This window comes from Vulpes lagopus, chromosome 4 (genome assembly GCF_018345385.1).
Source record: "Vulpes lagopus strain Blue_001 chromosome 4, ASM1834538v1, whole genome shotgun sequence".
Lineage (NCBI taxonomy): Eukaryota > Metazoa > Chordata > Mammalia > Carnivora > Canidae > Vulpes > Vulpes lagopus.
Window position 1 is genome coordinate 115,602,641 of NC_054827.1, and position 27,250 is coordinate 115,629,890.

Genomic DNA, 27,250 nt, shown 5'->3' on the forward strand with positions numbered 1-27,250 from the left:
AAAGTCTTGACAGGCTGGAGTAATGGGCTGTATCTAGAGGATGTGGACGATGGGGAACAGTGCAGTCTGGCTCTCAGAGTGCAAAGACATGGCTTTGCAGTGGCACGTGGGAAAAAGGCGTGGTGGCCTTCATTGACCACAATTGGTGGCCTACAAGTCTGTAGACTAGTGGGGTGGTGTTTGGCTGTGTGCACACTCTGGAGGGAGGTGCATGCTCCATGGTATGCGCAGACCAAGCTGGGAGAAGTGTGTAAACTGGCTTATTGAATTTCAGTGGGAATCACATGGTATTTTTTCTTAACTGGTGATTGCTTGACTTTTGAGGCACATGGGGCCCTATTCTCTAAATATAGGACACCCTCTTCACCCCTGCTTCTCTCTCCTTCCATTATATCAGCCAAACCTTTTGCTCAGTTCTGATAGGCATTCTCCCTCCTTACGGGGTACAGATGGAGGCCTGGGACGCTGAAATCTTGTCCTCGAATTGGCATTGCACAGCTACTTCCTCCTGCCAAAGTCAGAGCCTTCAGCTGGAGTGGGAGCTGGAGACACAGCTGCATCCCCAGGTCTCAGATTCATGGTCCCTGGAGGGACCATTTGGATTCCTTCTGACCCCATCCCTGGTGACTCGGCAGCTGCGGACAGTGGCTGGGGGATGATACATTTTGGCAGCTTCTCTCTGGGCCCTGGACCTGTGCCCTGGGAAGATTGCACACTTCCTGGCCCAGCTTTCCTCCCTCTGCCTTCCCTTCCACTCTTGCTACTCTATGGCCTGACCTTGCATGCAGCCGCTGGGCATTCCTGTGCTCCTGGTCAAATCGCCTGCCCTCCTGCATCTTGGTTTCTTCATGTGTGAAATGACACAAATGGCACCCACTCAAAACGAAATGAAATGAGACCCTTTTCACAAATCCCACCTCACAGTGGGTGCTGAGTAGGCTTGATTTCCTTTTTCCCTGGCTTTCTCTCTAGAGGGTCTCTCATGACTGCTTTGTTGGACGGTCAGAGATGCTGTAGGAGAAATGCCTGCTCCTGGAGAGGGATTGGGATTCGAGTGACTCTGAAGTTGCTTGCATTTTGTAATCCTGGGACTCAGATGCATCTGTGCTCAGACTCTGGAATTCAACTCAGAATGTGTGTGTTTGTGGGGGAGGGACACTGCTCTCCTGGCATCCTCTCCAGCATCCGCCTGATGGATGCCCAGAGCACCTCATACCTCAACTGGGGAACAGAGGACCACTTCAGACACCACCAGTGTGGTGTCTGTGAACTCCCTAGATTCTGACAGATTCCTGTTGTCTTGGAAGGGAGTGAGCTCCCCATCACTAAAGATATTCAAGTAGAGACTGCAGGGCATCTAGCAGGATTCCTGAGCTAGACAGGCTGGATTAGATGACTGAGGGGGGTCTTTTCAGGTGCTGGGTTTCATAATCATGGGATGGCACAGTACACCTTTTCAAATTTCAGACAGCCATAGTTGGGCAACATGACCTTGGTTCACCCTTGCTGCTATGGAGGGAAAGGACTTGGATTGCACCAGAGCTTTAGAATCAAGTCTTGAATGATCAGATATTTACACAGGAGTAAAGATTTTGATAAAAAGAGATGAGTATAAAATCTGCATTATTTTTCAGTAGTATCAAGGAGTGAGATGTGAGTGTGGAGAGAATCTATGGTAGCCCAGGGACTAATAACCTTGAACTCCTGCAGGTGGAACTGGGGTTGCTCTCTGGAGGAAGCACCCTGTCCTGGGTAGCTCAGGTCCTGCAGCCCACCTGTCCTTCCTCCTTTCTGCCCACACACCTGCTGTGGGGAATGGCAGATGTGATAGAGACACTCAACTCTGCCTTGGGGAACAAAATGCAACACCTCAGTGGGCCTGGGAGGAGAGACAGAAGCCTGGGGCAGGAATAAAATGTAGGGCAAACATTCCTCATTTTACCCAACCTGAATTTAAGCAGAACAAAGAAAGCTTATTGGAGCTAAATGTTTGTAGCTGTTTTTAATAGTATGGAAACACAGTCAGAATACCCTGATTGCAGAGAAGTGTTGTGGTGTTACTAAAGGAACCTTTGGAGGATTGAATGTACACCAGGACATCCCACCATACCATGGAAAGCAGCTGTTTGGGGGGAAATGTGGGCACAGGCTCTTTCATCTGTAGGGCAGCTACAGAGGGGTCTGGGAAGGAAAGCCAGCTTGGAGATGGGAAGTGGAGTGATAGACATGGGTGGGTGACCTTGGGACCCAGTAGAAGGATGTCCCAGGAATAAGCATAGGGAAGATGGATGGAGGATCGAAGTCAGGGAGTGTAGCATGGTGGAGACCTACATGGACCAAGGGCTCTCATCTTTATGAAAGCCAGACTCTCCATTCAGTTTGAACCCATTCCTCTGTCTTCTTAAGAGCCCCACTCTTGCAGTTCTCTCTCTTGTCGCCTCCATGGTCTCTCTTACCACTAGATGACTCCCATAACCAAGCACACAAGCTCTCGTTCCTCCAGTCTTTAAAAATTCTGCCCATACTTCCACCTTCCCTCTTGCTTACCTTTTCTTCCTCTTCTGTCCAGTTCCCAAACCCATTCCCGCGGTCCCTGCTCCTCCCCTGTACCTACTCTTGTCAAGGTCAACAATGACCTCCTGTTGCCACACACAGGGGACCCTCCTCCAGCCTCATCTTATTCAATCTCTCAGGGACATTCAAGGTAGTTGGCCACTCTCTTTGATGCTGAATGCTTCCATGACTCAATATTTCTCTTTTTTTTTTTATCTTCATTCTTTAAATGATTACCAGTTTTCACCTCTTTGGCTTGCTCCTTCTCTACTCACCTTCAGACATTAGAATTATCAAGGGCCCCAGACAAAACCCTCTTATCTGCCAAACTCTTTCTCCAGGGCGGGTCTTTTCAGGTAGGATGACTATGAATACATGAGTATGTATGTAAGAAAATGTCAATGATGATTTCCAAATCTCTGTCTTCAGCCTTAGGCCACCCTTCTGGGCTCCAGACTTGTGTATTCAACACCCAACTCAAGCTCTCCATATGGATGTCTCATAGGCATCTCCAACTTCATGTGACTTGAACAGAACTATCACCTCTTTGTCCCTCTCATCCTACCAGGGCTGGGCATCCCTGGCATTCTGTTATAACCTGTTGCTCAAGCCAAAACCCCAGAAATTATCCTTGATTCTCCCTTCTTCTCTCCCATCAGCAAGTGTTGAATGTTCTACTTCTTGTCCATCCAGCTCTCCCCTTCTCTACCACCATCATCCTTGTCCAAGGAATCACCCCTTCTCACCTGGGTTAGCACAACAGCCCTCCAACTGGTCTCTGTGGTTCCATTCTTGCCACCTTCTAACCCAGCCTCCATGATGTGGTCAGTATTTGAGATACACCTGGTGGTTCTCTAACCCCTTGCCTGGGCCTGCAGTGCTCTACACGTCCTGCCTCTTCCATTCTTCTTTCTCTCCCTTTCCTGCTGCTCTCTTCCTTGTCCATCTTGGATCAGCCTCACTCACCCCCTTTCTTTCTGAAGACTCAACTTTATCTGCATATCACCCTACTTATTTCCTTTATGGTACTTAGAGCTTTGTCTTGTTTACAAATTTGTTTACTTATTATCTGTCTCTTCTCATTAGAATGAAGCCTCCATAAAAATAAGGATCTTATCTTTCTTGTTTCTCATTGTAGCCATAGCTCTTAGAATGGTTCCAGGCATGTAGTAGGTGCTCAGTAAATACATGTGGAACATGTGGTCAGTTAAGTATAAAGCATTGTATTAGAAGGCCCCCTGCATTCAAGGAGCTATCTTTAGGTGATGACCCTGGGCTGCTTCCAGCACCCACCCTTTGGAAATGGGAGCTGTGTCTTCGCACATAGCCGCTCATGGACTCCAGGCCTGGCTTTGGCCCTGTGGTGCGTGACAAGTCTCTGTAGGCATTTAAAATTATGATTCTATGAATTCTAAATGCAACAGAGGCAAATCACAACTACAGCAACTACATTTTACGGACTATTTGCTAGGCATGTTGGTAACCAGTTTATGTGAACTGTCTTAAGATGAAATCCAGGGGCATCTGGGTGGCTCAATGGTTGAGCATCTGCCTTCTGCTCAGGTCGTGATCCTGGGGTCCTGGGATTGAGTCCTGCATCGGGCTCCCTGTGGGGAGCCTGCTTCTCCCTCTGCCTTTGTTTCTGCCTCTCTCTCTCTGTCTCTTATGAATAAATGGATAAAATCTTTTAAAAAATGATGAAAAAAATCATTGTCTTGCAGTCATGCAGAATTTCCTCTGAGGTTTACCTACATGTATTTCTCTTTGGTGAGAATAATTGGACTTTGACACATACCCAAACTTGCTAGGAAAATATACACAGAAGTAAGAAGTTTTATTGTTAAATTCACCTCCTATTTTCACATGGACATTTTTATTCCTGTCTCACTTTTTTTTTAAGCCTGATAAAATTTTAAGATTGGAAAAGCAGGTCAGAAAGCAGAAGGCAATCAGCTATAGCTACAGTCAAGCCTAGAGTCTGTGATATTTCCCCCCGATGCTAATAACTACCAAAAAGTGAAAACAGGAGTCCTGGAGAGATTTTTTCACTTTTTCTGGGGTTGCATGTTGAGATCTATAAAACAGCACCACAACGTGTGAGAGCCACGTTGTCTCTGTGGGGTCTGCAGTATTAGCCTCTCTTCCTTTCCTTCCCGGACCACTTAGCAATAATCTCCAGCAATCATCAGAGCACTGACTGGCCAGGTGGGATAGATTCATTCTGTGCCTCTGGTGGGGCCTAGACAGACTTCCCTGCCAGAGTCTTGACACCCTGGCACTGCTGCAGGCTGCAGGTGACCCCAGTGATATCTGGAGCAAGCTTCGCCCCATAGAAGGTGGCATAATAGAGAAAACTTGCACAGAACACGGTGCTGGTCTGAACACTGAGATGACAGGCCTGTGTCAAGGGAGACTTTGCTACTTACCATGCAGAACGTTTGCAGGGGATTGCCCTGTTTTCCTCATTGCGGATCGGAGTAACCTGGACTCACGCAAGCCACTCAGAGGGCTGGCAAGGGAGATGTGGGCTGTGTGGCTCTGGGAAGATTCCTGTCGTTCACAGGGTGCAGAAACCCTTGTGTGGATGAAATTTCATAAAAAACTTCTGAAGTTTTTGGAACAATCTAGTGCCATCCAAAACAGAGAGTGATCTGTTCTCTGTGCCTTCCCAAAGCTATCACATACCAATTTCACTATTTAAAGTGCAGTGTTCAAATGGGTGTTTTGCTTGAACTGAAGTTCCTGCTGAGGTTTTAAAAGGTGACCATTGGGCGAGCAGAGATATTTGAGGGGTACTTTTACTCCTCACTCTTTCCATTTGCAGAGTGTTTTCCTCAGAGTAGCACCTGTGGCCTCTTTGATTCTTACTCCTTCTCAAGCAGGGGGAGTGAGGTACCCTTTTGAAGGTAGAGTTGTTGATCTGTGTTCCTGGACCCTGCACTCGGGGGGTGAGGGGGGCGCTCCATCTCCTTTATCTCTTTTTTCCTTGTCAACCAGTCAAGGCGGTGATCCTGGTAAGCCCTCTTTCCTGGATCCAACTTTTCCTGGATGGGCTCTTCCAGGCTGCAGGTGATGGCAGGTGATGCAGGTGATGGCAAGCGATGGCAGCAAGTCCCCTGGGCTGTTGGACCCACCCATAGTCTCCAGGAGATGATTCTTCTCCCTGACCCCCCCTCAACCCTGACAACGGGGGCTTAGTCTAATGACTCAGATGCCAGTGCTTGAGCTTTCCGTGAACCAAATGGAGCCTTTCTGTAAAAGCCATGTTTATTTCATCTTGGATTTTTCTATAAACATCCAAAGCATTATGAGAAAAAAATTCTCAAAGGAAATATGCCAAAACAATTAAAAGTGGTTATTAGAGGTTGAAGGGATTATGGGGTACTTTTTATTTTCTTTTGTGTTCATCTGGATCTTCAAAGGTTTCCATGGTGAATGTACGTTTCTTTGGTAGTGCGGAAAAAAGCTTTTTTCTTACTCCTTCACCAAACAAAGCAGGAAGGAAGAAAGGAAAGAAGGAAGGAGTGAAAAGGGAGGAAGGGAGGAAGGAAGGAAAAGAAAGAAAGTCTGGAAGCAGTGGATTTGCAACAATAGCACTTAAGTTAACTGTCCTATAGCTGAATCTCGGGGATGGTTGTGGGAATGGGGAGTGGAAGGGGGTAGGTGTCAGGGAGCACATACTGTGCATACCAGTTTGAGGGGGACCAGCAGGATGTCCTAGCCTAGCAGGGCCTCACGCAGACCCATCTCACCTTGGCCTTGAGCAAGGTCACTTCCCTTCTTGGTACAGCCTTCAGCAGGGCGATGCCCTGGAAATCGCCCTGCCATAAGGACTGCCTGCCAGGGGGTCCTCATGGGGCCTTATTTGTAACCCGGTGACTTTACCTTTCAGACCACAGCAGAGAAGTCCCCTGGAGCCTACTTCCTTCCTGAGTTTGCACTCTCCCCCCAGGGAAGTTTTCTTGAAGACACAACGGGTGAACAGTTCCTCACCTACCGCTACGATGATCAGGTAAGAACCTCCTAAAAGAGCCTACCTTTGGCTTTGCCATTTGCCAGTGGGCAGGAAACAGTTTCTCAAAAATAACTTCAAAATAATTATGTTTTTCCCTCCTTGGCACAACTAGTACAATAAGCCATTGACTCTCTGGAAGGATCCCAGATCTCTGGGCTGCCCATGCCTGCATACAATTTCCTATACAATGTGTGGTTCTTGCTCTGGTTGGGATGTCAGCTTGAATCACTTTTTCTTATTCTTATTTTTATTGGAAATCTATGATGGATTCATTCATTTTAGTGATCACCAAATTTATTTATTATCTGAAATCATACAGGACTATTGTTTTCTGAATAAGCCTTCCTTTCTTTGCCCTCCTGGCGTTTGCTTCGTTTCTTTAACCAGTGCCAAATGGATTTTTTTTTGTCTGCTTTGCAGAAAGGAACAAGATAGGTGTGCCTCTGTGTGTGTGTGTGTGTGTGTGTGTGTGTGTGTGTGTGTGTGACATACTGGAGCTCATGGCAGCTCACCGGAGAACAAGGCTGTTCTTGGCTGAGGCATGGAAGCTGGGCCCGTGGGACTGGTTCCCTTCCACTCCAGCTCATGTTGACGCCTTAACTGCATGAAGGGTTGTATGTGTTTGAAATTACTCACAACTTGTTTGAAGCAAAGCATGTCCACTCTGCCAAATGCAGAGGTTTCTAGCAGGTGAGGCCTGAATTCATTTGGCAGTAGGGTGGGACTTATGGGGATGGACGTATGGGCAGTGAGGGGATGGAGGACTTGGGTGGTCCTAGCAGAGCTTGGCACCTACAGGGCCAGGTGCAGATGCAGCATGGGGTGAGAATGTCTCCTCAGGGCACATGATGGTGTAGAGCAAGGTGGCCCAGTGACCGAGAGTACTCTTCTGTGTGGTCAAGGCCTGATTGCAATAGGCTAGTTAGGGAGTGGAAGGTGCTTCTCAGGAGTGGCAGCTCTGGGTTGGTTGCTCTGGCATGTGGGCAGGTGTGAGATGTGATAATAGGGTGCGGGCCTGGCTATGGGCAAGCTGGGCAGGCGGAGCACTGGAGATGAGGCGAGAGTTACCAGCCTGGTGAGGGAGGCTGAGTCGGGTGCAGAGGGTGGCAGGAATGGTGGTCTGTCCCCAGCACCCTGCATCCCAACTTGGGGGAGGCCCCATTCTTTCCATCCTCCAGGCTGCTGCTGAGCAGTCTGCACTTGGGACATTTGGCTCTGCACCTGGGGTTGGGGTGAGGGGCAGGCTATGAAAACAGGGTCCCAGCTGTGTGCAGGGAGCTACCCAGGTGCTCAGGGGCAGTGGTGAGAGGAGACCAATTTTTAATAAAACTTTTCAAGGTGCAATTAGTTTTTCAAGTATCTTGATGAGCGTGTGTGTGAATTGTTGCTGTGGGAAGCAGGAGGGGGGCAATCCCACGTTAATGTAACCAAGCCCAGTTATACTTCGGATGGGCATTGGGACCCAGCTGCTATTGGGGTCTAAGCTATCATTAAGTTGGTTTCTATCATTCTCCCCAGTGGATTTTTATGGGGCCTGTAATTTATGGCTGCTTTTAATTGAGAGATCAATGATCCAGCAGGTTTTGGTGTGAGAACTTCAGGGAGCTAATTGAGAGAGCAGTAGAGGATAAAAGAGGGTGTCTGGAAAATCATGAGCTACGTACTGTTTAATTAAAGAGTGGTTAATGCCTTCTCCAGGTCCTAAGGACACGTTGTATTTATATTTAATATAATAACAATATACAAGCTAGAAAAAGAGGAAAATAAGCCCCTTCAGCCTTTTCAAAAGGCCTAAAGCAGATCATCAAAGTGTGTGGCATGCTGTGGAAATTTTGCCCTGAAACACGGTGTTCCAAAAAGCCCCAGTGAATAGCACGTGAAAACATTCTGTATCCTCCCTATTGTGTGTTTCTCTTAAGGTCAGATGATAACAAGTCAGCAATAGGGCCTGCTTTCTGCTGGCAAAGGCAAAGGAAACAGGAGACACAGGCCTTTGTACCAAACTAGGTGTATCTCCTAAATGAACTCTAGAACACACTCTTCTAGAGAGAGTCCATCACCCTGGGCCTTGGTCTTCTTTTCCTCTTAATGCCGAGCGTGCAGCCTGCATTGTACTGGCAGGACCCTCTTGGGCAGAGGGAAAAGAAAATGAGTCTAGCGTTACCCAGCTTGAAAAATCTGCTGGCCCTGCAGCACACAATGAAATGTGAAGACCAATTAGGGGCACAGGCTCTGGAGTCAGATTGCGTGGGTTTTGAATCCCGCTTCTGACTCTTGACTTCCTATGTGACTCTGGGCATGCTACTTTGCTTCACACTCATGCTTCCTGTGTGAGATGGAGATGTGGATGGCATCTACCCCGAGGAAATGCTGAAAGGATGAAAGGAGGTCATTCATCTAAGTCTCTCTGCATAGGGCCTGGTGCACGTAGGCATGTGATCCAGCTATTGTCAGGACTCATATGATTTGCAAAGAGCCTTTTTGGAGCATCTCAGATATCCTTATGCTGAAGGAAAGGAGGAAGCATATTCTTCACTCTCATCAGGGACCTCACACAATAATTAATTAAATTAATTAATTAAAATTAATTTTTAATTAATTTTTTGTGGAGGTATAACAGGCATATAGTGAAGTACACACATATAAAGTATGGAATTTGATGAACTTTTAAATATCTGTGTAATCACCATCCAGATCAGGAAACAGTGTGTCCAACTCCTAGGAAGCTCCACCAAAGAAGTATCACCCTTCTGACTTCTGTCACTATTCTAGTTGTGCTTTTTATTTTGAATTTTACATGAATGGAGTCATATCGCATGTACCCGGATGTGTCTCCACCAAAGAAGTATCACCCTTCTGACTTCTGTCACTATTCTAGTTGTGCTTTTTATTTTGAATTTTACATGAATGGAGTCATATCGCATGTACCCGGATGTGTCTGGCCTCTCTCAGACAGCATTATGCCCGAGAGAGTTGGCAAGTTGGCCTATCCCATGTACCCCGTGAGGGGTACCCATGTGAGGGTTTAATGTCCATAAATTATATTCTTTTGAACAAATTGTCTTGTATTGGAACATGTAGCAGCACATTGAGTGGCATGTGACATTGGTCCCTGCATGACCCTAAAGGGTTTTCAGGGCTGTCCCTCTGTCGCTGTGCAGAGTCCACATCTGGAGAGTGGTGGGGACAGGTGTCTGGTGTCACCCCTGTCACACTCAGCAGCTGCTGGGATCCACAGATTCCATCCTGGCCAGAAACAGGTGCTGGTCTGTGTGAGCGGCTACTGGGCAGCGTCTGCACTGTCATAGGGTGCATGTACCCAGTTGAGGCACTTGTAGATTTGCACAGAGGCCTCGTTCTGCTGGCAGAGCCACATGAAGCCAGAGTAACAGAGAACTTATGCTGTCGAGGCTGCTGTCTGGTTTCTGAAGTTATAGGATCAGGAGTGGGTTGCCAGGGATTCTCCTATCTACAAAATCCTCATTGGATAAAAATGGGGAGCAAGCAGGTAGAGATGTTTGCTGTCTTCAACAGATCTCTTAGGACTTTTTTGAGTATTTTTTCTTGGCCTGCTTTCAGGAAGACCTGTAAGGTCACTCTTCCAACATCTCCTAGATTAGGTGTCTGGAAAACTAATAACCCTGAGGCCAGTAAAGCACAGCTGTGATGTAGGCTGTGTTTAATGAGTCACATAAAAGGCACAGTGTGGATTCTGCAGGGGCCGAGGCAGCTTCTGGAGCAGACGGCAGAGCCGAAGTGGGCGGGGGAGCTGTGTGGCTCAGTGCAAATGGGACTAGTCAGGCAGCCTTCGTCTTGCTTCTGCTGCTAATGAGCTTATAATTTAACATAGGTTTTCAGCATCTTTGGACCTCAGATTCTCCATTTGTTTTGGAAAACAAAGTGACCGTGTTTCATGATCTGAATGCCTTCCACTCTGGAACAATCTGTTGGGTTTTTTTTTTTTTTTTTTTGAAACTATAGCTAGAATAGCCTACATTACAGAGTGTTAATTGGATCATTCTGATTATTGAGGCCGTGTTGCCAGAGGTGCAGTAAACTGTTACTTAGAGAATAATAGAATTTTATAGCTGGCACAAACCTTGGCTCAGATGCCTGATTTTATGAATGAAGGAACCATAGACTCTGGATATGAAGTGACCGACTCAAGGACACCCAGATGGTTGTTTGAAACAATGAAGACTATGGCACACCAACCTCAGCCATCTAGCTGCTTCTCTCAAAGGAATCCCCCAGAAAATGATCTTCTTTTCTAAAAATCCTGCTTTCACCATAGTCAACAGACCTCAGTAGACCTAAGGAAAGGATTTCATATTACTGAGCTGCTTCCTTAGCAACTTCTTGACTTGGTTCCTTCAGGAGTTAAGAATTATCTACTCTAATGGCATTTTTTTTTTTATTCGAGAGAGAGAGAGAGGGAGAGACACAGGCAGAGGGAGAAGCAGGCTCCATGCAGGAAGGCTGATGTGGGACTCGATCCCAGGTCTCTAGGATCACACCCCGGGCTGCAGGCAGCGCTAAACTGCTGCTCCACCAGGGCTGCCCTACTCTGATGGCATTTATAAGTGTAATTATTATCACACTAGGAATGACTTTTTTTTTTTCAGAGTTTGGGTGGATCATGGTAGCCTAAGTGAAAATGGCACTGACTTCCCATTAAGTGAGCGTATCCTTGCAAGGGCAGCATCCTGATGTTGGATTGCTTCAGTCGTACAAGGTAGTTAACACATGTTCATTTGGGACAATGAGCAAAGGGCTTGTGGTTCAAAGACTTGTTAGTTAGCCAGCCTCTGCGGTAAATTCTTTTGTCATTCCTCATGTAGTTTTGGAGTTGATTCCGCAGAGGACCTGTTCACAGGCGAACAGCTGAATGTGGGCCAGGTCTAGGGAGCAGAGTCTTGAATTCTGCAGTTGGTTTGATTGGGGCAGGCCTCACTTTCGGCCTGTGTCTCTTTCTGGGAAAGAGGGTGGCAAGTCTTCATCCTTACCTCCAATTCACAGAAGCCTTAAATTTGGAACCTCAGAAGTTTATTATGGGGATGGATACAAAAGTCTGTTCTAGGTATAGTCTTTCTTGGTTGGAAGTCATTTCTTTCTTTCTTTCTTTTTTTTTAAGTTAGCAAAACTCAGGGTGCCTGGGTGGCTCAGTTGGTTAAGCGTCTACCTTTGGATCAGGTCATGATCTCGGGGTCCTGGGATCGAGCCCTTAATTGGGCTCCCTGCTCAAGAGGAGTCTGCTTCTGCCTTGTGCTGTCTGTCTCTCAAATAAATAAAATCTTTTTTAAAAAGTTAGCAAGACCCTTTGTTTTGCACAAATAATCTTTAATTTTTGTGTTTTATTTTTTAGTATGTGTTAGGTGAAGGGAAATGTGAAAGGTGCATCTTTCTGGACCTTGTGGATTTGCTAAAATACATTTCCTTTTATGGGTAGCCATAGTGGAATAAAAGGAGGTCAAGCGCACTTAAAAATTAGCGTCCATGTTCATTTTCCCAAGGTCAGTGTGCTTTGTGTATGTACATGTTGGTGTAATGTCAACCTTGGTAGCTTTAGGATATGAGACATCAAAAGGCAGAACAAACTTTAATTATTTGGACTCTAGGCATGTGGGACAAGGCTGCGTGGGTTTGGACTTTGCTAAAATTAACTCAGGATAAATTCTGATGTAAGCTTGCAGCTGGTTAGAGAATGCCTTGATCTCATGTTATAGAGGTCCTTGTACACCTGTTTGTACCCATCATCCCTTCTCTGCGGTCACCTTCTCTCTCCTGTGGACTCCATGTAAGGAGCCCCTACTTTGTCTCTTACTGCCCACGTTTAAGTGGATTCAAAAATCTTTTTCAAGTTAAAAATTCTGTCACCTATACTGATCTACCATTGCTTTTGGTGACTTGATTTTCAAATTCTTATTGTCTCCTGCTACTTCCTCCTGTTCATTTTAGCTTTTAAAACCTGACTTCTAGTACCACCCTCCCCCTGCCCCAGTCTCACCCTCAGGCAGGCATCCTTTTTAAGAATTTCAGTTACTTTCCGGAAGTCAGATCCAGACTCTCACGTGACTCATTCTATGTTTTTAAAATTCTGTCTTTGTAAAATCCTAAGGCATTATGACGCTCTGGATGGAGTCACGGTTGACTCTTCTCTTTCCTTCCTTGGATGCCACTGACCGCCTATTTGTGTGATTTCTCATTTCAAAATGCCTCTCCAATTTGTTTTTTTCTCTACTATTTCCATCGCCAGGGAGGCAGAGGGCTGGATCTGTGGCCCTGACAGGCATCTGGAATTGTAGCAAGTCAGAGTTGGAAGGACGTCTAGGGATTCTGTTTTTTCAGGTGAGGAATCCGAACCCCAGAGAGGAACAGGGTCTTACCCAAGATCACACAGCCAGGCGGTAGCAAAGCCAAGTGCCTGTTCTTTGCTCTTAAGCTCAGTTAAGACATTTTTACATCTAATCTGTGGGAAGGAAAAGTATGAGAGAAATGTTTGAATGAATTTTTAATACTACTAGTAGCAATAATATATTAATAATGAAGTCTTTGTGTAGTCTCATTTCTAAACTTCTCTTAAAAGTCTTTTTTATTCTACTATTATGACAAACCTAATTTTCCTTTTCCGTATTGTAACTATTGATTTATGCATTTTTTTTCTAAGGAGAAGAAATCTGTTTGCTGCGAGTACATCTTTCTCAAAGTAACTTCTTCTGAACTTTTCATGAATATCTTGGCGAGGAGCTTCATTGTGGTTAAACTGTTGGCAGGCCTCAGAAATATCACTTGACATTTCCAAGTTATTTATGTAATAGTTTTTAACTTGGGAAGTGTATACCAACTTCTGAAATTTCTGGTGGAGGATGATATAGATGCAGCCCTTGAATGTATAGGGTATTGTCGGCTCCTCCCCCCAATCAAAACGAGTGCTCACATATTCTCCAGATAGGAGAGTTTCCGTGTTGTTTCTGGCCTGTGTGTATAATGTTTTTAAGCAGCACGCCATTTGAGCTTGAATAGCTCATTCCTTTGTTAGTGAGTAATCTTGGTCAAATGTAGTTATGCTCCTTAAATATTCCAAAGATTTAGCGATCTAATGAGAAGGCGAGCTCATGGTCTGTTAGGAGAGGACAAGAATACGTTAATTGGGATAACTTATAGTCTGTTCTCAGTTCAGGCACAGAGCAAATACATGAATGTTGCGCATGAGGCAGTACATGCTGTTCTGATCAGCTTTGGCACACACGAACTCTGAATTTCATTATCATTGAGCTTTTAGCAGATCAGCTATTTCTCAAGCATGAAAGAATAGGGTCTGTTATTGGAGACTCAATGTCCAGCTTTTGAAGTATGCAGACACTTTCCTGTCCTAACGCTGTCTTCCTAGACTCATTTTTTGGGGTACCATGTGATTTTTTTAAAATCACTCTCACCAAGTGGATATGAATGATGTGTACTGGGTGATGAAGGTCAACAGTCCCAGATGCAGCTTTCCCACCAAGTCTCTCCCTGCGGTCATGAGTGCTGAGAGACCCATCCCATCCTTACAAAGCCCTTGATGCTTGCGCTCAGTTGTCCCTTCTGTCTGAGATCAGGCCAGTCCCTGCTCGGAGATGTTCTGTCTTTAAGCCCTGGGAGACTAGGTCACTTCAAGCAACCCCACTGTGTCATCCTCACTCCTTAAGTGAAAGTGAGTGTGCCCAACCTCTCTTCTCTGCTCCCAAACATGTGTTCCTCTGCAGTGTGCACCAGGACTTTCTTTCCCTGTGGCATGGCAGAGGGAGTGGTTTGGTTGTGTCTGCCATCAGCAAAGTGCAGGGCACAGGACAGGGAATTGGACTTGCAGCCTTGCCCTAAGGATGGGGAATAATGGCAGGTGGAGGCTGGATGGAGCCATGCCGTCTTTCTTTTGTCAAAGAGAAGAAACAAAACAAAGGTGAGTTGATTTGCCAGCCAGGGGAGAGAGAGCCATGTCAGGCAGGAAAAGACATTGCTGATCCTCTCCAAGCTGGAATGGGAAGGGCTGGATGTAGAGGCAATGATGGAATTTATTCCCTATCATGAGGGATTTCAAGCATTATGTTTTGATTGGCTTATTTGGAGTTTGGAAATGTTTCCTTTGGTTGGGCCAATTCTGGCCTCCATCGCTAAAGCGGAGGCATGGCTTGCAAAGCACCTCCTGACGGGCTAAGGCTCTGTGCAGCTCGGGTCATTCTGTGGACACTTTTGCCTGCTCCCATGTGGAGCTTTGTCTCTCCAGACCGTATTTTCTTGGATCTGGACTTGGGGGACCCGAGGCATCTTTGAGGCCTCAGATGGCGGGAAGAATGCTCTGCCATCTGGATTCCTGGGGCCAGGTGGAAAAGTATCTTGAAAGTGTCTGTTGTGTTACCCTCTGTATTGTGTTATCTTTTACACTACTCTGAATATTAGTCTTATGTAAGCTTCTGTAGGGTGGCCAGCCATCCTGGTTTTCCCAGAACTGAGATGGTCCAGCAAACTGGGACAGTTGGTCATCCCACTTTGCAGACCAGACATTACTGTCCACCCTTGGGCTGCGGTTACTAAATGGGATTGGTAGTCCTGAGATGGGGTGCTGCTGGCTGCCATGCTTGGTAGGACATTCCAAGGGCAAGTAGGGGGCAAGTGTGTAGCTGTTAGGGATGCCCCACTTGGATGCTCTCTGGAAACTGCCTTCCAGTGAATTTCTAGGCCTGCTTTTATTAAGGAAGCTTTCATGTGTCCTTTCCTGTGGCTCTTCTCCAATGGCAGCCTCTACACAAACTGTCCCGGTTCTTGGAACATCGCCCTCTGCTTCCTTCCCCCTCCCCTGGCATTTCTGCTGAGCTGTTTATCTTCCAGCTCAATTATGACTTTGTCAGGGAAGTCCCTTGATTCCACCCTCACCTTCATTTCCCACCCAGGTAAGACTCAGTCTGCATTACTTGCTTACATCATTTCCTGCCTCCTGAGCAGACTGTGACCTTCCTGGGTGGTGGGGGAGGGAGTGAGGAGAGAAGGCGGGTGTGGTCAGAGAGGGTACTTGGTCAATTTGAATTTCTAGTGCTAGTCTGGGTGACTTCTGTATCCAAACAGCAAACCCTGTGGGGCTGCTGCATCATGCACTGTTCCAAGAAAGCACAGTCCAAGATCTGAGGTTTGGAGCACTTTCTGCTGAGCCTCCTGTCCCTGGGGTCAGCAGTGATAGTCCTGGACAGTGACTGATGGCCTTTAATATTGCCTCCCAGAAACTGTTTCAATTTCTTCGTCATTCTGCACATGCACAATGGTCTTGGACAGGTTTCTACTTCTGAAAGTTAATAATGTGCGGCTGCTTACATGAGTACATTTGAGTTATGTAGAAATTAATGAATATTACATATACCTCCCTTCCCAGAGCCAGGTTGAAATAATGAAGTACTTTCTCCATCAGTTCTTCCCTCACCCCCTTGGAGGTTGTCCCATTGATTCCCTGTCCTCTGGCCCCAGCACAGTGGTTATTTCCTCCCCTGCCCCTGCCCACAGGCTCTGAGCCCCTTAGGGGCAGGGGCAAGGTCTTCTCATCATTATGCTCTCAGATCTGACTCACAGCCTGGCACATAGTAGATGCACAGTGAACATTTGCTTGTTGAAAGTTCTATCCCTTGTGTGAAACCTTAAGTGGGTCCCATTTGTCCCCTCTTCTTAGATAGCTCAACCCTTAAACAGTGTTCATGTCACTACATAGCTTGGCCTGGGCTACCTGGCTCCTCTAATCCTTCATTTCTTTTCATGTGCCCAGCACCCTGAGCAAACTGCACTTCCTGCCCGTTCCATCCTCCACCTGTGGCCAGCCCCTTGGGAAGAAATCAAGTCTATCTTGATTCCTTGCTTGTGTGTATGTGTGTCCATTTCTGTTTTTTTACTCTCTACCTGAAACTGTGGAAAGAACTTCTTTCCAAACACCGATAATCTGGAGATTTGGTTGGAGAATCAGATTGTTTTGTTTGGGGACACCAGCTGCCCTGCTTCTAATTCTCCACTCTTTCCACATGGCAGACAGACCACCAAAGATAGTACTTCTGATGCACCTTAGCTGATGCCTTCTTTTGAGTCCTTCCCTCTGGGATTTAATGCTGATGTTTTTAAATTTTGTACAGATCAAAATGGTTGAGCAAACTTTCCTTTCTCATTAGGAAAGGCAAGATTTTTGACTCAGAATTTTTCCTTTGTATTAGGTTCATGCTACACTAAAATATATACATAGTGAATAGAGCAGCGATGTGTTAAATATATGCATTAAGTATAACTGTGCTCCATTTGAAAACCTAATCCTGAACACACTGTTCCCACAAAGGATAAGATGCCTTAAACTGAGGCCTTGGTGTTTGACATCTGTGCTGGTAGCAGCAGGTCTAAGGGGGGCAATTAGGCATTCAAGCTCTGATTCAGTCCTTCCCTCAACAAGTATACACTCACTCTCTATAATGGGCCAGGCACTGTGCTGGGTGTGGGGTGTGGTCATGTGAAATAGGATTGTTTCCAGCATAGCTCCTGTAAATCCAATCTTGAAAACTAGGGAAGAAGGGGCTTCTTCTTTTTCAAATAAGACTAAGATTATAGCTGTCCTTTATCAAGTAACCTTGATGTACAGGCATATTGCATGTGCATTATAATTACAGTTACTTCTCAAAACCATCTTCTGTGTTTGCTTCAGGAGCATATATACTGAAATTCATGATACAGAGGATATTAGCATGGCCCCTGGACTAGCTGAGATAAAATTTGTGAAGAGTTAAAAAAAACAGAAAACAAAAACCAAAGAGCTAATATATGGAAAGGGAGACAATAAGGTATAGCAGAGAAGGATGGAAGCCAGACTTCTTTCTAAACATCTGTCTTATACATTTGACTCTGGAATCCTGCAAATATTTTACAAAATCGTAAAATGAAATTAGATTTTAAAAAGTATACTCTCTAAAAATCTAAAATAAAGTAACAAAACTAAAAAAAAAACCCTTTTTTTCATTTGGAAGCATATTAACCACACAGAGAGAATTATTAGAAGTGACTTTAACACATATTAGTTTGACTGTATGTGGGTATATCCAAGGACAAAAGAACTAAAAATAAAATTATAAAATGTGTAATCTTATTGGTAGCAGCATCCATAATGCTACCTGAGACTGCTGTGTGAGTAATGTGAGATAAAGCAAGTGAAAAATACAAGTGTGGTCATCCATTTTTTTATTCCTGGTATTCTTGAGAACCCAGATTCTTGGTGTGGGAGAAATGAGAGATAGACATAAAAGAGAAATGAAAAACCTGATAGTCCCAAGGTTGAAATGTAAGTATCTTTAAGAATCCCTGAGGTATTTGATCTTAAAAAAAAAAACTAAAATAGGATGCATTTTCTAGCTCCATTCACTGAAAAGTCCTAAAATCATTGGCCAAATGACCAACTGACCGGTAATAGCACCCCTAATGCCCAGATTATGGTCTCTAAATATCATTTCCTGCATAGAAGGAACCAGGACTCATGAGAAAATGGCTTGGGGGTTTGGTAATCAGGATTGCTAGAACCTTTTCACAAGGGCTCAGGGGACAACTTGCAGAGACTCTTATGAGCATAAAATGGGAAAATCTAGGCATCAACAAGAATAAAAACTACAAAGGATTTAAATATATCACATATGTTTAAATCCCTAAATTAATAATGATAACAAAACATATTAATCAATGTTGGTGGGTGCTCAGGAATCAATTCATGATATTGAAAATGAATAAGAGGAAGAACTCGAAATATTTATCCTACCTTCTCTATGTGAGTTGTACCACTGAGTGACCAAATGGTAAATGAAGGAAATCTGTCTTTACTCCAGCTAATAAAGAAATGATGATAGAATGAGGATATCATCATTTTGCAACCTCCAGTGAACTGATGATTCTAGGCATAGAGTATCAGCAGCTGCTAATAATATCACAAAAAGAGAGACAAGTAAGCATTATTTGTCTCTTGATGAAGAACACTATATCATCTGTGAAGTACTCCAGCCCTCTGTGGTATCTGTCCCCACACTCCATGAAAAATCAAGGCCCCAGATCCTACTACCCATTTACAAGGAATATAGGGTTCAGAGAAATGTATTAAATCAAATCATGGTTCTGCAACCACCAAAATCCAGACAATGGGAAACTTAGGACAAACAACCCAGTTTCTTCAATAAATAAATTGTAAAGGAAAAAAGAAAGGACTAGCTGGGGAACCAAAAAAAATTAAATGAGACTTAAAAGACATATCAAGCATTTTCAATATATGAACCTCATTTGGATCTTCATTTAAAGTAATTAATTAACCTGAATTATAATACCACTGATGGCATAATAAAAATTGGAAAATTAATATATTATTATCAGTTGTTAATCTTTATAAGCTGGGAAAATAATAATGTGATTGTGTTGGAAAAAAGTATCTTTTACAGAATCACATGAAAATATTTACTGAAGGAATGACATGATGTTTTGCATTTGCTATGAAATAATAAAGGAGAGTGGATAGTGGATGGGTAAAGATTGGCTTTGGGTTGCTGATTGTGGGGCTGAGTGAGTGACATTTGGGGTTCATGAATAGCATTCTATTTTACATTTGAAAATTTCCTTAATAAAAAGTAAAAAAATTAACAATTACAGAACAAACAACCAGAAAACAGACACTAACATTCCTGTGAGGTGGTGTCATTCCATTATTAGTAAGGAAGTTGAGCTCTGGAGGAGGTAATGATCTCACCAAACCTAGGTCTTTCTCAAGGGAAAAAAATGTTTGCTTTTTACTACACTGGATTACAAAACTAAAATTAAAGAATGCAATTTAAAAGAAATCTCAACTTCTCAAAAAAATTAGCAGGAAAACATTTTACAATTAGGTACTTCTTCTATAGATATAGATATAGATATAGATATTTCTTAAATAGCCCCTGACCTCTTTGTCACACTGAAATATGATAGAAACTAGTTTTCAATTTAGTCCCAAATTGTAAGTGTCGTAAATTAAAGTTTAATTTATTAGTATTCCATCGGGACTTGTAAAAGCATGCCATGATGTTTCACACATCCTGATGCCAGAACATGTTTGAGAAGTATTGATTTAGAGGTTGGTGACAAAAGGTATTTTGGATTGTCAGCATTGACAAAGGTTAGAATGTGTCCATGAGCATTACATTCTAAATAGTTATGTTAAGCGCTAAAATATTTTAATGACAGAAAATATGCCTTGTTATTGGCAGTGAAACTGTTACTATTAGCATATTTTGCAAGTTGAGTCTATTTTGTATTCTAACTTGAAGCAGATTAATTCCCTGTCCCATTACAGGACAGTGTTCTTACAAAGTAAAAGTATCCCAAATTCAGCCCATTTTAAGACATGCTTTTTTCTTAAGATTTTATTTCTTCATTTATGAAAGACACACAGAGACAGGCAGGGACATAGGCAGAGGGAGAAGCAGGCTCCCCGCAGGGAGCCTGATGCAGGACTCGATCCCAGGACCCCAGGATCACGACCTGAGCCGAAGGCAGATGCTTATTTGCTGAACCATCCAGGTGCCCCAAGACATGGATTTATGACACCATGAGCTTAGTGTAAACTTTCAGCTAAAATGTTTTAAAAGCATATTTTTCCCTCAGTTTTCAGCCTTAAAATATTCTACTTGTATTTTTTAAGTTAAAAAAACACATCACTAAACCTCCCAAATTTTACTGTAGGATATTAGAATAAGAGCCTAAGAAAGAAATGCAGAAAACATTCATTCTTTCCTAGGTTCAGATGAGTCCAGAAAATCTTCTTTTTTTTTTTTTAATAGAAAATCTTCCATACAGTTTAGTTAGCAATTTTTATATTTTTATTTTTAATGTTATAATTTATTTAGATGCAGCATATATACTCTTTAATTTAGCAAAATGGACCAGACCTGGGATTGGAACAGTTTGGGATAGCTGTGGAAGGTTGCCTTGTCTGCTGTGTGTGATCTTATAGCTGTGCTCTATGCCTCTTGGGCCGAACTCTTGCCACACACCAGAGGAAATCTTGTTCCAAACAACCAGAGTTCATCTGATTAGCAAGATCATGAAACACCTGGTGGGCCCTATCATTCATGAGCATTTAGTGGCATTGGACCCAACAGTCACATTGTCCATATGCACACACTGGTGATTCAGATTCATAGATCCCTCAATAAAGAGTTTAGGTGAGTAAGGTTCCTTTCCCCAAAAGTCTCTGAGAGATCACCCTCCCCAACCCCCAATTCAGCAGCTCAGTTATTATCCAATTCCAGATAGATTAACCTCCTAGAGAAGTATAAGCCAGGGATATAAGAGAACCTACAAAAGGTTCTACAGTTTGAGAGGAGACCTCCAATTCTCTAAACACTCTTAGGTATTGCCTTCCTGCAGAATAGTTTCACAACAAGAGTCCTAAGAAACACAGGACACTGCCTTGTTTTTTTAGAAGATGCTACCCCTATGAAACTAGCTTAGACTCTCGGGGGCAAAGTGGCCTGTGGTGACGAAGGAAAGGCCTAGTTTCAAATGAAATCAAGATGCAAGAGGAATCAAGCATTCTGGATTCAGCAGAAAATCGAAGCAGAGAAAACAAATATCAGCCATTGAGTCACACAGGGAAAGGACAGGGAGATAAAGTTAGGAGAAGGAGACTGTAGCTATGTCGTATAGACATTAGAGAGCCAACCTATGTACTCATAAAAGAGAGGAGGGAAATGCAAGAGGAGAGGAAATTAAATGTTGTAAGACATCTTTGATTTACTAAAATCTTGTGCAAAAAAAAATCCCAGATTATCACTAATGATGTTGATTGTAAGATGCGTTGTACTCTGATGGCAAAAAATGAAAAAAAAAAAAAAGAAGTGGTGTCATAGAATTTAGAAAATGCAAAAATAAAAAAACCTAAGATACAGGACTTAATATAGGCCACATTCTCTAAGTAATACGAATAAACATTGGGGAACATATTTTCAAGCTAAGAACTATAAACATTTAGAAATGTTGAAATACTCTCCTAAAGCAATTATTGATCAAAGAGGAAATGAAAAATATAACTACACACTCTGCAGGAAATAACAAAAATTAGACTATCTCCAAAGTTATAATGCAACCACAATATCTGTTGAGGACTGAACAGTTGGGGATCCCTAGGTGGCTCAGCAGTTTAGCGCCTGCCTTCTGCCCAGGACATGATCCTGGAGTGTCGGGATCGAGTCCCACATCGGGCTCCCTGCATGGAGCCTGTTTCTCCTCCCTCTGCCTGTGTCTCTACCTCTCTCTCTCTCTCTCTCTCTCTCTCTCTCTCATTTCTCATGAATAAATAAAGTCTTTAAAAAAAAAAGAACTGAACAGATTACTTCAAATATTTTCAGTAAATGTAAGCACTTAATATATTCAACAAGTGGTATTGGAAACAATTGGTTAACTATTTAGAGAAAGTTAATTTAAACCTTTACCATGTGCCAAAATAAATTCCAGATGGATTGAAGAGTTAAATAAAAATTAAACCATAAAAATATAAAAAGGCCATAAAAGTAGATGTTTCTCAAATTTCTCAAAATTACAATAAGAAACTTACAATGAATGGAAAGTGAAATGTATCGATGGGTTGGACTACTTAGAAGGCTGAAAGTGGGTATTTGTCAAGAAACATTCAAATGAAAAGTTAAAGAAAAACTACACATAATAGAACTTATGTAAGACTTCTCAGATTGGCAAGAAAAATTAAAGATAGTAGATGAGTATTTTAAAGGAAAATAATATATACCTCCATTAGGAAAGCAAGTGGTGAGCAGCCCTATGGAGAGATCCAACTTATACTGGATAAAATGTAAATTCAAATAGTGACCAAATGCATTTTTACTCCTAGCATTACTTTAAAGAAAAGTATGAAAACTCAGTGGTGGTGCTTGTGGTGGGAGAGATTAGGTGTATATGGTGCTCCTGAATAATTCTAAGTACAGACCTATTGATAAGCAGTTTTGCAACATGTATTAAGAGGCTCAAGAATATCTTTACTTTTTGATCCAGCAACATGTCATTCCTGGGAATTTCTCAAGGGAATATTCTAAGTAAAACAAAATGTTTTATGCAAAAATACATTAATCTCTTGATTATTTATAATATGTGAAAACCAGAAACAGTCCAAATCTTAAACTATAAAGACATGGCTGAGTAAATTATGGGATTTTCTAAGATGGAATATTAGAAATTTTTATTGTATTTACACTTTTGAAATAACAGGGTCAATGTTAATATTATATCCATAAGTTAAGATTGGGTCATAAAATCATACAAGTCTCTGATTTTATTCATATGTGGACAAAAAGAAAACATCAAGAAACACCTCAGAATGTTAACAGTGATTGTCTTTGGACTGTGGAATTATGAATGTTTTACATTTTCTTTTAAATGTATTTCTCATGTTTTCTACAAGTGTGGAACTAATATGTTGATCACAAAAACATGATCAACATGATAATTATTCTAGGTAGTGATGAAGGAGCACTCAGGAGATGTGATCAACCCCCATGAGGGTTGGGGGAAATTTTAATAAATAGAAAATGGCAGAGTGGACATCCTAAATAGGCCTAAACATTTTATTTTATTTTATTTCATTATTTATTTCATTATTTATTTCATTATTTATTTATTTATTTATTTATTTGAGAGAAAGAGCATGGTGGGGGGCAGGAACAGAGAGGGAGAGAGAGAGACAGAGAATCCACAAGCCGACTCGGTGCTGAGCGGGAAGCCTGACATGGGGCTGGATCTCATGATTGGGAGCTGAAACCAAGAGTCTGCTGCTTAACCAACTGAGTCACCCAGGTGCCCTAAACACTTATTTTTTTATTATAAATATTTTTTATTGGTGTTCAATTTGCCAACATACAGAATAACACCCAGTGCTCATCCCATCAAGTGCCCACCTCAGTGTCCGTCACCCAGTCACCCCCACCTTCTCTTCCACCACCCCTAGTTTGTTTCCCAGAGTTAGGAGTCTCTCGTGTTCTATCTCCCTTTTTGATATTTCCCACTCATTTTTTTCTCCTTTCCCCTTTATTCCCTTTCACTATTTTTTATATTCCCCAGATGAATGAGACCATATAATGTTTGTCCTTCTCCGATTGACTTATTTCACTCAGCATAATACCCTCCAGCTCCATCCACGTTGAAGCAAATGGTGGGTATTTGTCGTTTCTAATGGCTGCGTAATATTCCATTGTATACATAGACCATAGCTTCTTTACCTATTCATCTTTCGATGGACACCGAGACTCCACAGTTTGGCTATTGTGGACATTGCTGCCTAAACACTTATTTTAATAATGCTCACCTTTTTCTGTGTATAGTGGTGATTCCCATTCTTGTTTGTCTTTAAAGAACTTCACCAAGAGATACAAGAGCTTACCTTTCCATTTTTTGTTTTTGTTTTTATATAGAGAAACTCTGTTTTCTTATGGAAACCCTTTCTTTTTCAGAGCAGATAAGTCTACAGGATTCATCCTTGGGCGATGCATGTGCTCACGTGTTCAGTTTCACACACACAAATCCAGATACGTCCATTCCCCTCCTCCTGACATTTGGGTGAAATCATATTGTAAGGTCAATTGAATATCCATCTATCAATGCAAAACTATTTATTTGCTCAAGAGTTGGTTTGAAATCAGAAACTTCTTTACTCCTTAAAGTTGCTCATAATCAAATCATTTAATGAAATATTTTATGTTTAAAAAAGGTATAATAAAAAATTGAGTTTAGATGTGTTTGACCTAGGCAGAGAACCCTCTAGCAGTGTTCCCTTGCCGTATCATTCAACCCTGACAACCAAACCCTACTTTGAGAAATATTGCATTGAAAGTAAAACCCAATTGCTTCGGGCAATCCATCAATTTGAACAGAACCATCAATGCAACACAGAAGGGAACAGGGACATATAGAGTGTCCCCACCCTCAGATGAACTAGAGTATGCCTAGATGAATTTCTCAGATGATTTCTGAAATGGAAGCAGCAGGAAAAAATGCACTGGGAATAAATACCTCAGTGGATCTAAATTTGAAAAAGACCACCCAGAACTATGGTTTTTGCTTTCATCTCTGAAGGAAAGAGCAGGTCACTAGTGGAGTGGTACCTGACCTGCAGGTCCTAACTTTTTGCTTTAAGAGATGGATGATGTCTAAAAATAGAAATTAAAAACCTGATATTTAAAAATGGCAGGAAGGGGCGCCTGGGTGGCTCAGTCAGTTAAGTGTCTGCCTTCGGCTCAGGTCATGATCTCCGGGTCCTGGGATCGGGCCTTGCATCAGTGCTCCCTGTTCAACAGGCAGTCTGCTTCTCCCTCTGCCTCTGCCCCGCCCCCTGCTCACTTTCTCTGTCTTTCAAATAAATAAAACTTTTGAAAAGAAAATTAAAATGACATGGAACTTTATAGAAGGTACTGTGTCTGTGTTGGTTGAGTACTGATTGCTCAGAGGAGGTGCTAGTGGACAAGACCAGGAGCCTTGGCCACCTATAATGTGCCAAAACAAGAGATTTATAGGTGGGAACTCCAGGAGGAAAGCCTGCAGGGTTGGATATGAAATGATATCCAAAGCCTGGAATGGTGAACCAAGATGGACAGAGCATGGAGGATCCTCTGTGGAGTGGTACCCAGGTCACTGTGTGGCAAGGAAGAAGGAAGCGAGATAGGGCAGTTGGAAGCTGGTACTGGAGACTGGGGTAAAAGAAACCACAGAACAGGTTCACAGCAAGGCAAAGCCAGCCTCAGGGACTCAGAAGCTTAGTGGTTGGGAATGCTAGAAACACAATAAACTTACCCATTGCTTTTATAATAATGAGTGTTCCCAGTAATGATCCTGAGCACCAACAAGGTGTTACATTCTTGTCTAGGTTCCTTGTCTAAAGGCTGTCACGTATGCTTTCTTTCCTTTTTTTTTTTTTTTAAAGATTTTATTTATTCATGAGAGACAGAGAGGCAGAGACATAAGCAGAGGGAGAAGCAGGCTCCCTGTCGGGAGCCTGATGCGGGACTAGATCCCAGGACCCTGGGATCATGACCTGAGCCAAAGACAGACGCTCAACTACTGAGCCACCCAGGTGTCCTGTATGCTTTCCATTTAAAAAGAGTTATACTAAAAAAAAAATAAATAAAAAAAAAATAAAAAAATAAAAAGAGTTATACTAAAAATGATATTTGGGAGGAGCACCCTTTATTACCTGAAAAATCACTAATTCCCCCAATGATGTCAGATAAATGAGTTATCACTGTGTTTTATCTAACAGATGCTTCCTTTGTCAGATCAAAACATATGTGAGTATTACTGGGATTTAAAGGAAAGGGTTGGCATCCATGTGATCCCTTAAAAATGGATTTTTCCAGTAAATTCTATCCTGTTTGAATAATAATGGGCAATAATATATACCAGGGGCATTGCTTCTACATTTATCTACATTTTATTGATGAGTTTGGATCACAAGAAATACTCTCAGACTATATTAGAAGTTGTATAAACTATGTTCAGCTCTCTTTTAACCAGTGGATTATCTTCCATAAAACCATTGTTTGTTTTCCACTGGCATTTCATGGAACTTATTGAATTTTCCTTGTTTGTACTAGATTATCTTTCTACTTCTCATATAGGGCTGGTTTTTCATCAGAACATCACATATGCCTGTTTATCTTTCTTTGTTGGAAGGGGTAGGTTTATTTAGAAACTGCCAGCTTCAGGGACAGTGTCACTCTGAATTCGATTCCTGTCAGGCTGCAGTGAGCACAGGTAATGGATATTGTCGTAAATGACATTTGGTTCATTAGAATCTGTCAAAATGGGCTGGATAAATTATGGCCCTTGGAAAGAACACAATACTGCATTGTATTGGGAAGCATGCTTTTAAAGAATTCCTGAGCTGGCATTTATTACAACCTGCCACATCATTCCATTTTCTGCGTTTCATTACATTGACCGTCTGGGTGTAATCACAAGAGTGAAATGGGAAACGTAAAATGTCTCCTTACACCCTCCTACACAAAAATGAACTGAATCTTTCATCCAGTCAAGCAAGGTGAGCACCTACTATACACCACCTCTTGCGGGAAAAAATGAGTAACAGGACAGTTTCTGTTTCCAACTGGTCCACAGTCCAGCAGGGACCATAAGTGGACAAAATAATGCTAATGTGACTCTGTGACAGAGAGTATCATGGGGTGAGGGGTTCAGGCATGAATGTCTACAAATTAGGCACGAACGTTGGTGGGGAGAGACTGAATCACAGCTTCTAAGCATGATTGCAGCTCTGGGACTGGTGCTAAGTTCATTGTCTTTCAGCATTTTTGTGGGTGAGACACATTATATGAGTGGGGATTTAATGTCATTTTTAACTCACCAGAAAAAGTTTGTGGGTCCAGAGGTTTGGAAAATAATTCATTCTGCAATATGCTACATTTTCGTGCAAATATTTCAAACGATGGTACCATACTCACTGAGTTTTGTCTGATGGAAGCTGTCTTGCTGTTTGGAGAAAATGGTGTTGATTAAATTTACAGGGGGATGACTTTATTTAAAAATCCCCTCCAGTTTGTTGACAGCACTCATACTTCATAAAACAGGGTGCACGGTCCTGAATTTCATATGAGTAAAAATTTATTA

General features: G+C 42.6%; 1 protein-coding gene across 2 annotated transcripts in view; it reads left to right on the forward strand.

Moving 5' to 3' along the window:
- The window catches only part of ADAMTSL3 (ADAMTS like 3), a 340,042-nt gene that overhangs the window by 39,714 nt on the left and 273,078 nt on the right, over positions 1 to 27,250 (forward strand). For both annotated transcript variants that reach the window (XM_041752919.1, XM_041752918.1), the window contains exon 3: positions 6,446 to 6,565. In XM_041752919.1, coding sequence (XP_041608853.1) covers positions 6,446 to 6,565 — 120 coding nt within the window. The remainder of the gene's footprint in view (positions 1 to 6,445; positions 6,566 to 27,250) is intronic.